Below are 13,137 nucleotides of genomic sequence, written 5' to 3'. Positions count from 1 at the left end.
TGGAGGGATGTGTATAGTGTGTGAATAATTTTTTATATTTTTATATATGTGTGTGTGTGTGTATGTGGTTTTTTTTTTTTTCTTTAAAGCTGTGGCTTTTTCATGGAACCCTCATTAGTGAATTTAAATTTACAAGTTGGAACAATACCTGGAACAATATCATCAAGTTGAAACAATATTGAGAAAAGAAAAATATATATCCAGGATCATTTCCTTTACTTGCATGTTTTCACAATGTCTTTTAATAAAATTAAAAAAAAGATTTAAAATACACAAAGACATTGTCAAGTCTCCTAATGCTTGTAAATTCCTAGGCAAAGGTAAATACTGACAACCCCTTGTTGTACCCCGACCATCCAAGCACAAGTAAAATCTGAGTTAAATAATTGGAGAACTCTTTAAAGGTCACGAAGGCGTAGAATATATGAGTGAGGTGAATCTCTAATGATCGGCATAGAATATATGAGTTAGGTGAGTCTCTAAGGATAATGAAAACAACTGAATAAAAAGGTAAGGTGTCCTGCATTCAAACATAACCTAGTTCAAATCCTGGCCTCGTTGCTGACCAGCTGATTGATTTCGGGCGGGCAAGTAGATTAACCTCAGCCTCCTAATCTATAAAATGGAGATACAATAGTACCTACCTTTTTTGTTTTTTTCTTTCCTGAGCATTTTCCTTCAGAGATGCATTGTGAGCCACTTTATTACAATGAAATGAACTGTTTACCAAAGAGTGAATTCTGTAAGCAAGTGTTTAGAACATGCTATTTTTTTTATTTTTATTTTTTGAGATGGAGTTTCACTCTTGTCACCCAGCCTGGAGTACAGTAGCGCGATCTTGGCTCACTGCAACCTCTGCCTCCCAGGTTCAAGTGATTCTCCTGCCTCAGCCTCCCTAGTAGCTGGGATTATAGGTGCATGCTGTCACACCCAGCTAATTTTTTTATATTTTTAGTAGAAACAGAGTTTCGATACATTGGCCAGGCTGGTCTTGAACTCCTGACCTCAAGTGATCTGCCCACCTAGGCCTCCCAAAGTGCTGGGATTGCTGGCCTGAGCCACCGCGCCCCGCCTAGAACATGCTTTTTAATGGTGTCTCTTACCATCGTGTTTAGGGCCTTAGTGCTTACCTCTTAAAGAAGGGCTGCTGTTGAGGATTCCTTGAGATAGTGTTTGAAAAACAGAGTGCATAGTGCAGGGAGCTCAATAAAAGTGGCTACTGTTGTTCAGATCGCTTCTCTTTCAGTGACTGTGTTGATACCTCAAGGCCTTTGCACATGGTGTTCTTGCTGGCTGGAACATTCTTCTCCCTCCTTGCCCCAGCAGCCCCACTACGATGTATGCTCCAGCCTAAATGTCACACCCATGGAAAGGCCATCTCTGACCACCTATTTCCATTCTGTTTCTTTCATCACATTTAACAGTTTTGTTTTCCTGCTGAGGGCAAGTACTACTAAGCACAGTATTGGGCACACAGTAGGCACCCAAAAGATTTTGTAAAGTGAATGGTTAAGATAGGAATGCCAAGTGTTTACTTGCCTGGTGTATCTGAAAGAGCCTGGACGTGCGAATCTTGGGTCTAAATATTTGAGGTGAGTCTTCAGTTGGACGTTGTTTAGTCTGACTTGCTGTGTGTGTGTGTTTAGGAAAGCTCACTGGGATGTTAGCTGGTGTTTCATTCCCAGACTTAACCCTAGTCCTCTGTCTGATCTGGGAATGTGTCTGAAAGTTGTCCAGTAGAGATGGAAAGGGGGCATTTGCTGATTAAATTACATGCTGTGTTTGTGCGGAAGGTGGAGAGGGAACATGTGGGCACCCCCACGCTTGTGCAACATGTGGCTATGGGCATGGGTGTGGACGCTTTTATCTACATGTGCGTTAAAGGGACAAAGTCCTCTCTAAATTGTCTGATCCCCAGAGGGAGGCACCAAAACCACGTCTAGTTCCCTGATACGACCCAAGAGCCACTCTTCTAAGCTGGAAAAAAAGAACCAGAGGGCCAGGCTGGCATAGCATCCGCAGAAATAAGGCAATGTTTCTTTGTTAGGCCAATATTAATTTTCTTCCCTGAATCCCATTAATCTGTCAGGCTCTGCACCGTCACCAGAACAATGCCCAGGTGTAGCCTCTGTAGCAGCCTGCATGAATCTGGAAGAATTTCCCTCTGGTCTCCAAATCAACCCCTGTGCTGTCCATGCCAGGGGCAGGACAGGAGCAGGGAGGTATGTGTGGCTGTTGTGTTATACTTTCTGGTTCCTGGCCTGGGGCCCTCCTTCAGACCACTCTAACTAGAAACCCCTCCCTCCCATCTTGACCTTGAACCCACCCAGAACCAACAGCACCTTAAAGGAGAGGCTGCAAACAGAAACACAGGAAGGGGGCAGGCAGGTGACATTCAGGAGTGAGGTGGGCCAAGTGTGACAGAGTTGGTGGAATGAGGATGGTGGCCACTGTGGAGAAGTTTGGCCCAACAGCTGACAGCTGCCTGGGGAAACGGGGCTCTGGGAGCAAGTTGTCAGCTCTTGAAGGTTTAGCTGTCATCTCCCAGTTCCAACTGTTAGTGACCATGTGAAAAAATTGTTTTGAACATATTCAAGCCAAACAACAATAACCCCACACATCTGAGGGCCAGATTTGGCCTGTGGCCACTGGTTTGCCCCCTCTGTTGTAACGTCATTAATATTTTAATGTAATGTTAATCGGTTGCCTTAACAGACTTAGAGTCCCTTCATTAAAGTGCAAAATTAATAGAAATGTACTTATGTGCCATCAAGCTGTAACTACAGAGTAGGTAGGGGCATGCAGTGGGATCTTCCACTTCTACTTAATACACTTATATTTTTAAATGTTTTTGATAGCAAGCATATGTCACTTTCGTGCTAAAAATAATGTAGATCTGGAAAAAACTAAACAAAATTGGGCAAATATTGAATATATTATGTGACTTTGAACTCCGATGATACAACAAACAAATCATCCTCTTAATCTGTTTGAATCATTTGATTCAACCACTACATACGTTTTGGGCTGGATAATTAAGAGAAACACAGAACTGTGGACCTAGAACATATCTGAAAGGTTAAGGGGCAACTGATATCAGAAATTATTTTGTATATTAGTTGAAACTATTTAGTTATTGGCTAATGTTGTCATTCCTTATCTGCAGAAATGAATAGAGAGAGTGCCCTGGTAACCTGAAAGATCCTGCAGGAAGCTGTTTTTGTGAATTTGCCCCCTCATTTGCAATGACTCAGCAGTGGTTAAAACACAGAGCGCAGGACAGCTACCTGGCAGAGATGATTTAGTGATGTTTGCCGTCTCAGAATTTGGGAGAACCTTCTCGACACTGCAAAGGGAAAAGAATTAGTTTGAAATATTTGCAATCTTTATGATTCTAACTTGGATTTTCCAGGGGCAGATTTCAAAACGTAGGCTGCTTATTTTGCCTACATTTGTCTCACCGCCCAATCCCATTTTATATACCCACTGGCAAAACCCTGCACTTGGTTCTTTGTTCTCCCATGTGAGCTTCAACAACTATTTGCTAATGGTGACATTCGGGGTACATATTTCAAAGTCATGCACACGATACACTCGCAGGTGTGAGAAATGGTGGCGTCAGTCAACCGTGAGTAAAGGCAATTATTGTCTTCATTTCGCTAATTGCAAGCTCAATCACTTCTCCCCATAAATAATTGCAGGAATCAAGTGGAAGCTTTGAAGAAGTCCCTTTAAAAAGTAGTATGTCTAATAGTAAATCCTGATTGAGCCTCAGCGGTGTGTGGGGCTAGGAGGTGCTTCTGGGATGGAACCTGGCTTTGCATTCATAATCTGTCCTTTTTATCAAATGAGCTCCATGACCTATTTGCATGTTTCGATGATGACTGCAGCTAGGAAAAGGTCTTGTTTGCTACACTGACATAATAGGCTGATAATTTGAAGTAGGGTGATCTTATATCTGCGGATTTCAATGCAGACGAGACATGTGCTTGCCCTAGCTCTTCATTCTTACAGAGCTGTTGGAGTGGGGCTTGTTTCCACCCCTTGCACATTCTCAAAATACACTCCCAGGCTGGGCTCCCTGGGAAGAACAGCCTCTGCCCGACACACACAGGTGGAAGGTCCAACAAACCTCCTCGCCGCCGACTTTGAACAGGTTTGTTTTGTCGGCATAATTAAAATGGGTGCGGGGGCATTCTTCTTGGTAATTTCTGAACTGGTCAAGTAATAGTCAGAAATTTCCCTAGGATTATTCTAATTTGTACTCAGAGCTGGCTTGATTTGAAAAAATAAGGTGTGGGGTGGAGGAGTGGGGGTGGGAGGGGGCAGATGGGAGACTTCTAATTTTCCAGGCTGATCAATCGTTAATCCTTCTCCTTAATTACTTTTTCTTTAACTTTGTGATGTGGAATTTAGTGCTCATGAAAAGAAAAGAGCTGAAAGCCATGAAATAAAGCGGGCTTTATCAATAGGTGATGGCCACTGCAGGCAACCTCAAAGCGCGTCTGAAAGGGCTCCCTTTGCCTGTGGAGAAAGGGTAATTTGATCGCCTTCATTTTGCTCACTGGCACTTATTTCGGGCAAGAATAGCAAGCTGTTGTATTCAAATGGGGCTTTAAAAATGTATATTTTAAAACTTTGTTTTACTGAAAATCATTTCATCTTTAATAGCAACAAACAAACCGTACATGAGTCTCCCCGCAAGTACAGGCAGATTGAAACAGAAAAACAAAACTAATGCTGGGGAATGGGCGCCAACACTCAGCAAAGAAAGCGTTCACGGTCTCAATCCCTTTATGAGAAATATTAATTTGGCTTTCTAATTAGGCAGAGAATGAGTGAAGCCCTTAAGCTGTTCTCTCTCTCCTGCTACCACCATTTTATGGGCAGGAACTTCAAGGAAATCTCAGACCTGAGTTTGATTCCTTGCCCCTACTTACAGCTGTGTGGCTGCGTGGCTTTGGGGCAACTTTCTTTGCCTCTCAGAGCCTTATCTGTAGAATAGAGATACTACTTCCTACATCGCAGAGGCAGCATGAGGATTAAATGAGATAAGGAGGATGGTGGTGGTGAGCAGAAACTTTGGTGTCAGACCTGGGAGAAAATCCTGTCTCTGCACTACCTCTCTAAGCTTGACTCCTCCTCTGTAAAGGAAGAAGTGTGCCACCTATAATAAACATTTTATGAGGATTAAATATGTGTATATACATAATTAGTATAATACCTGGTGCTTTATAGTCAACCAGTAAACAGTAGCTGCTGCTACTATTGTTATTAACAACTTACGTAAAATATTTGGCACTAAAATGTAATTCTCTCTTCCCTTTCACTCCCAACTCAGTACTTACATTCGAACTTGATGTTTCGCAAGTTTTCTGGGAGGTCGTGGAGAGCCACTTTTAGCCACTCATCCAGTTGCTTGGCAAACTTTCGAATCACCTGAGTTAAGCTAGAAAGAGAAACGATGAGTTTTAAGTGCTGCCCATGTTGCTCAGTTCCTCCCACAGTCCCCTACAGGGTTTTATTTCCCCTAATCATGTTTGGGCTGCTACCAATAGGTGCCATTTGTAAGAGCAACCTCAGAGACAGTGCCAACAGCCCAAGCCCTGCGGAGAGCGGGTGAGTCTGGGAAGGGCACGAACAGAATGTACTCTGCTGGTCACTGATGCCCACTGCAAGGCTTGGTGGCATCCAGAACTAGTTAGATGCAAGCAAAACATGCTCCTTTATGCTTTTGAAGAGCTTGTGTGAGGGGTGAAGACAGTGGGCCGTGGGCCTAAGAAAGCCCAGTCTTGTCCGATCCTCCCAGGCAGGCAGGAACCCCGTTTGCAACATAACTGCCATGCCTGCTCACCCAGCTTACCAAACTGCTTGCCATTTGGTGGGAACTGGGAAGCAACAGCATATTTTTAAATTGGCAAACAACCTTGATATGGGCCTTGAAACCATGTTAGATTCCAAGAGTCAAAGACAGTATTGGAACAGGAGGCAGGAGGGAACTGGAGAGGTGAAGCACTGAGCAGGGCAGTAGGTTGCAATAAGATGGGAATTTGGAGTTGAGAGACACTGGGCCCCCTTTTCTGGCTCTTGCTATCAAAGCCATCTGCTCACAGGCCTAGGTTCGTTCTCCACGAAGTCCTCCTTGGTTGTGTCAGATATAGGGACATCTCCCCTGTTGACCATCCACACCATCCTTGCCTTCCACCAACACCGCCTAGCCTGCTGCCCTGGTTCAGCCTTTCGTCCACTGTCTCCTGTCAGACACAAAATCACCAACCTCCACCCTGCTGGGCAACCCCATTTCTCTCTGGTCACTCATTCTTTCCTTTCTCATAGCTATCTCCAACCTTCTTCAAGACCCTTATGCCTCCAATTCCCTGAAATCTCCCCTCCCTGCCAGTGGGTGGAATCACCTCCTACTTCTCGGGGGAAAAAAAAAAAACAGAAAAACACAGAGGAAGGATGTCATCAACACTCAGCTACCTGCCTGGTTCATCTCTTCCTCCCTAATAGAATCCAGGAGCGATCCCTCCTCTTGCCGTCCCCTGCTGCTTTCTCAGGAATTGTACATTGCTGACGGTCCCTTCTCCTGTATATTCAGCTTTTTCTTCTCTACTAGATCATTCTGCTCATCTGTTTTTTTAGGAGACAGTCTTGCTCTGTTGCCCAGGCTGAAGTGCAGTGGCACAATCTCAGCTCGCTGCAACCTCCGCCTCCCAGGTTCAAGTGATTCTCGTGCCTCAGCCTCCTGAGTAGCTGGGATTACAGACACACGCCACCACGCTCAGCTAATTTTTTGTCTTTTTAGTAGAGATAGGCTTTTGCCATGTTGGCCAGGCTGGTCTCGAACTCCTGATCTCAAGTGATCCGCCCACCTCGGCCTCCCAAAGCACTGGGATTACAGGCGTGAGCCACTATGCCCAGTCCTGCTCATTATTTTAATGTATTTAAGAATGTCTCACTTTAAAAACAACAAAAACCTCTTTATTTCCTCCACTCTATCCCCTCGAGCCACTGCCCTTTCTCCCACATCACAGACAGACTTCTTCAAAGTGCTGCCCAATTCTTTGTCTCATTTCCTTCACCTCCCATTCCCTCCTCACCTCACTCCTGACCTCAGCCTAAACAGCTCTCACCTAAGCAGCCCCCATGCATGATTCCAAACCCAGTGGACTTGTCATGGTTCTTGTCTGCTTAACATCTTGGCGGTATTCGATTCTGTCACCTGCGCCCTCCTTTGGAAACACTCACTTCCCTTGGCTTCTGTGATCCCTCCTTCTGGCTGCTCCTCCCCAGTCACAGAACTCCTGCCCTCTGCCTGGTCAGCATGCCTTCCAGTTCTTCATGTCTAGTCCTGGTCTCTCATCTCACAAAGCTTTCTTCCTTCCCCGGGTCGTTTCTCCAGGCCCACAGATTCACTGAATCTGTGAATTTCCCGTCTGTGCAGATTTACTGTCTGCACTTACTTTTGCACCTCTGGCCCAGAGGCCTCCAAGCTGAACTCGTGATTTCCCCCTTGGACCTGCTTCTTTTCTTGTGTCCTCTATTTCAGTATGAACTCTATTTTTCATCATTTTATTTTTATTGATAACTTTTTTATTTTCAAGAATTTCAAACATACCCCAAGACAGATAGTATAATAAACCTCCAAGGACCCATGACCCAGCTTCAACAATTGACATCATTTTTGCCAGTTTAATAGATTATATTCCACTTTTTCTTTTCTGGAGTGTTTGGAACAAATCCAAGATGTCATTTAACCCCTAAAAACTGAGTGTGCATTTCTCATTGGCAAGGTTTAAATACGTATGTGTACGTGTATACACATACATGCACACAATGTGTGTGCAGCATTTAAATCCTCCATGCCATTAGTTTATCTAACAGAATGAACAGTAATTCCTTAATATCATCTACAGCCCAGTCTGCATTCAGATTTCTGTATTTCTCCCACAGATGTTTAGTTTGTTTGAATCAGGATCCAAACAAGGTCCACACATTGCATGAAAGATACAACATTGCCCTGTTCTGTTTCTTAAATCTTTTTTCCCCCCTATTTTGTGCCATTTATTTATTGGCAACATCATGGTATTTGTTCCCTGGAATGTCCTACACTCTGATTTGGTTGAGTTCTGTCTTGTAGTGTCATATAGTCTATCCATCTATCCTGTCTGCTTCTAAAGACTTGATTAAATTCAGTTACAATTTCTTTAGGCAAGTATCCAGTTTTGCATACACTATTTTGGACATAGTCTCTCTTTCCGTTTACCACATATTACAGATTTTGCTTCCAAATTACTTCCCAAGCACAGCCACGTCTCTCCCTTTTCTCCCTAGTTCAGGCTGCCGTCAACTCTCATCCAGACTTATAGTAGCTTCCCGAGTCCATCCTGCCCTGCTCACCTTCCCACCTCCACTCTATCTTCCACATTGTGAGAGGGACATTTCCAAAACACCTGTAATTTTGATTAAAACTCCTCAATGCTTTCACATCATTCTTAGGATAAAAACCCCAGTTCTTGCTGCAGCCCCCAAGGCCCCACCTTGCACCTTCCTTTCTCCTCATTCTGGACCTCTGGCCTCCAATTGGTCGTCTCCCCTCAGGGCCTTCGCCCCTGGTATCCTTTCAGCCAAGAGCATCTCTTCCCTCTTCACCTACTCAGTTGCTTGTTTTTCAGCTAATCTCAGACTAGATGTTACTTCTATATGCAAACCTTCTCCGAAGCCCCCAGACCAGGTCAGCACCCCTGATGATTCCTCTTGAATGGCCATGTAGTTACGACAGTTTGTTGTTATATACCAACTTGTGTGATTATCTGATCATTGTACATCTTTCTCACTGTACCCTCTATGCAGAGGGCAGGGACTATGTCCATTTTGCTTATCACTGTATCCTCAGTACCTAGCATAGTGCCAGACACATAGTAGGCACATAAGAAATGCTTGTTAAGTGAAATGTAAGAATGAATGGTTCTCCATCCCCAGATGGACAACGGGCCTTGTCCTAACTGCCCCCCTCCCTACCCTCCTTATCTCTGGCTGCAGCTCCTCCCACTGTCCCCCCAGCTTACTCCATCCCCACAGCACTAGCCTCCATTCAGTTTCTCCAACACTCCAGGCCCTTGCTTACCTCACCAGGACCTTTGCACTTGCCATCCCTTCTGCCTGGACGCTCTTGCCCCAGATAGCAGCTCACCTGATCACCTGATCTAAGAGATGCCTTCCTAAGCCTCAACTGACTCCATCTCCTGCAGCATCTATGCCTTCTTGACATACTGTCCTCTGTGGGTGTATACCTGCAGTTCGACCTCCTTCCTCTGCTTTCCCTCAATCTCTCTCCTTCCCAGACTGGGATGCCAGGGTGTGTCCTCCACTTCTAGGGACGTACTTTTCCTCCATCTTGTGCAGGTGGTTGCCAAGTCTACAGCTCCAGCTTCAGCCCTTCTCCTACATCCTACATTCACACTCATAGCTCCCTGAATGACCATCAGTGGTGATGCTAGTAAAACTGCAACAATGGTGATAACAGCAGTTACCTTTTAATGAGTACAGTGTGCCAAGCTACTAAACACTTCGCATGTACTTTCTTAATTAATCCTCACTTCAGCCCTAGAAGTACATACTGTTGTTAGTCCCAACATAGAGGTGAGAAATTGAGGCTCACAAAAGTTATTTTACTTGTCCAAAGAGATGCAGCAAGTGTTAGAGCCAGGAGTCAAGCCTAGGTCTATCTGACCTATAACCACTGTCCTACTTCTCTTTGATGAAAGTACCACATCGTGCACTTTGACATGCCTTGGATATGCTCCCCATATCTGGTGCCTTCTGCTTTTCTGTTCAGTGTTGCTATTCCTTTGGCATTTCAGGCTTGGTCCTCACTCTTTTCTTTGCCTCTTTGACTTCTCCTTCCTGCCCATACCACACACGCACGCACACACATGCACACACACACACAGATGCATACACACATACTTTCTTACTTTAGCTAACCCAATTGTTATTAACAACCACTGTGCCAAGATTGCTTGGAAGAAGTGAAAAACTCCAGTTTGAGAATGATTTCCCTTTCCTATAAATGGGAGTGTATGATCCATGGTTATCTCTATAATAGTGTATTTTTATTCCCCTGAATTTCAATATGCTTTTCTGAGTTGGAAAGGATGGGATGGGTCTGAGCTAGGGGGTAGGGAGCTGTGCCTCAGCCTGGGCCTGCCCAGGGTCATGAGTGAGAACTTCTAGTGCCAATTCTTATTTCCATGATGCCAAGCACAGGGCTTGGTACAGAAAAGGCACTCAAACAAGTTTGAGGGATGAATGAGTATATAAAACTGAAAAGTCAGTTGGAGCCTGATCTTTTGAATAAATTTGTCTTCCTGATTTAATGAAAAAGGCACTTGATTTGTAAGCCAAAGATTGCAGTGGTAATTACGTAGCCACGTAATTTTTAACAGCCTCCTTTGGCAGACTGTAACTCAATGAGGGCAGGGAGCATGCTTATCTTATGTAGTGCTGTATTCCAGGACCTAGCACAGTCCCTAGCACATTGTAGTAATCAATAAACATTTGTTTAATGAATGAATGAACATTTGTGGTTTTCTTGAATAAATATTTGAGTCCTGACCATTTTATTTATTTGCAGGTGAAGGTAGACGAGTCATTTCAACCTTCTTTTTTTATTTATTTATTTTTTTTTTAGACAGGGTCTTGCTCTGTCACCCAGGCTGGAGTACAGTGGTGCGATCTCAGCTCACTGCAACCTCCGCCTCCTGGATTCAAGTGATTCTTGTGCCTCAGCCACCCAAATAGCTGGGATTACAGGCGCCCACCACCATGCCCACTTAATTTTTGTATTTTTCATAGAGATGGGGTTTCGATACATTGGCCAGGCTGTTCTCAAACTCCTGGCCTCAAGTGATTCATCGCCTGGGCCTCCCAAAGTGCTGGGATTACAGGCATGAGCCACCATGCCTGGCCCTCATTTCAGCTTTTAAACTTTAACCTCCACATCTGTAAAAATAAGTCAATTATAGATAGGAAGGGAGGGGTTAACATTTCATTTGTACCCCACCAACTGCTTTGCAATAAACAGCAAATGCCATGTGTGTATGTGTGTGTTTAATACCTATAAAGCATTATTAAAAGTATGTGAATCTTTCTTATAAAGATGGGTTTTATTAAATCCTCAGAAGATACCTTTGTGGTAAAAAATATAAGTGGAGATTTAGCCTCAGTTCGCTTGATCAGTGCCTGAGAAAGATTTTAATAACACGAAGCCCTAAATGGCTCCTACATATATAATATAGACATATACATATTATTATAAAAATTGAAATTTGGTCTTAATGTAGAACATTTGAATAATGCAGAAAAGGATGAGACTAAAATTTGGCCATAATCGCCTCTGGAGGTAACCTTTGTTAGCCTATTTGGGTGTATTTCTGTTCCATCTACAATGTGGAAAGCTGGAAAGAGCATCACTCCCACCATAACAAGAAAAAGCCAGATAATCTACAAAATTACAACTTTTCTTTAAACCATTAGAGAGCTGAGGTCACAATCACGTAGCCTGGAATTTATGGAAAGAAAGGCACCTCCAATGAGAGAAGGACTTGGGGACTGGCTCACTTGCAATAGAGAGAAGAAAATAGGGCGTTACATACAAGTGGGTGAAATACATTTTGCTAACAGTTTTAACAGATAGCTAACGGGCCAGTATGAACTACCATGAGAGTATAGAACTCTTGGAATGACAGATACAAGGGAAGTTCACATCTATTTGCAAGCCCTTCTGCACAGGCCTCACCAGGTGTTCATGAGGAAGACTGGGGACAGGACAGGAGGACAGAAGAAGCCTTTCTGAGAGGTATATGTTTGGAGGAAGGGAACAGCTGTTGCAGTGGAAAAAGCATGAAGTTCCACCAAGACCTTTCTCCCTGATGGATCAAAAGCCTCCGTTGACTAGGGGAAGAGCAGAAAACACTGTTGACCCCAGGGAATAGGGAAGACCCATTGTAGGTGGGGGAAAGATGAAAAGAGAAAGCTCTCTAACCCTGCTGGAAACCACCAAGGGCTCAGATCACTAGAGATATGTCTCTGCAATGAGTCAAGATCACTGAGAGTGCCCAACTCTGAGATCCAAAGCACAGGGCTTGCTTGAGACTGAAACAGGGCTGAACAAAAGAGAACCCACTTCCCGACTTTTCAGCTCCAATCAGGCTAACAAGCACCAAGTCTTAAGCAACTGTGTGCATAGGGACGGCCTAAAGGTAAAGGAGCAGGCACATTAAGGGAAACAACCCAACAAATCTCCAACTTAAGCACAAAGTACCCCAGAATAATTTAAATCTGGTGCTACACTAAAGGTAACCATAGGAACGACAAAACCCAAATGCAATGAAGTCCCAAATAGACTGCCTCAAGGGGAATGAACCTAAGGGAAATGGGAATACTTATCCCAGTTCCAGGCTTAAGTATTATTTATCCCAGTCTCTACTCTTCTACACACTGTTTGGCAGCCAATAAAAATTATGAGATAAACAGAAAATTAAGAAATAGAACCTACTGTCAAGAAACAAAACAATCAACATAACCAGACTATCAGACAGGTAATTTAAAATTTAAAATAACTATGACTAATGTGTCAAAGGCTCTAATGGAAAAAGTAAACAAGCAGGAACAGAGGAGGAATTTCAGAACAACATATAAATAATTCCTATTATTACATGAATTATTAATTAATATATTAATAATTAATGTGATAATAATAATTATTAGAGATAGGATCTTGCTCTGTCATCCAGCCTGGATCATGATTCACTGTAACCTCAAATTTCTGAGCTCAAGTTATCTTCCCGCCTCAGTATCTTTAGTGGCTAGACTATAGGCATGAGCTACTATACCCAGCTAATTTTTTTTGTAGAGACAGGATCTTGCTATGTTGTCTAGGCTGCCCTCAAGTGACCCTTCTGCCTCCGTCTCCCAAAGCACTAGGATTACAGGTGTGAGCCACACTGCACCCAGCCAGAACACAGAAATTACTTTTAAAAGAATTGTAATATTAGAAATAGACATAAAAACAAAGTACAGTAATGGAGATAAAGAATGCCTTCAATAGTCTCATTAGTAGCATTGACATAG

The 13,137-nt window shown here is 43.5% G+C and overlaps 1 protein-coding gene across 5 annotated transcripts in view; it reads right to left on the bottom strand.

The window, feature by feature from the left end:
• RFX4 (regulatory factor X4) overlaps positions 1-13,137 on the bottom strand; it is a 179,214-nt gene that overhangs the window by 46,546 nt on the left and 119,531 nt on the right. For all 5 annotated transcript variants that reach the window (XM_003907089.3, XM_003907090.3, XM_009181595.2 and 2 more), the window contains 2 exons: positions 5,349-5,449; positions 3,288-3,346 (listed from right to left, as the gene is read on the bottom strand). In XM_003907089.3, the coding sequence (XP_003907138.1) occupies positions 3,288-3,346; positions 5,349-5,449 (160 nt within the window). The remainder of the gene's footprint in view (positions 1-3,287; positions 3,347-5,348; positions 5,450-13,137) is intronic.

The sequence above is a fragment of the Papio anubis genome, chromosome 9 (assembly GCF_008728515.1).
Source record: "Papio anubis isolate 15944 chromosome 9, Panubis1.0, whole genome shotgun sequence".
In the NCBI taxonomy this organism is placed as follows: Eukaryota; Metazoa; Chordata; class Mammalia; order Primates; family Cercopithecidae; genus Papio; species Papio anubis.
The sequence above is the reverse complement of the archived record's forward strand: the minus strand, read 5'-3'. Positions and strand labels throughout refer to the sequence as shown.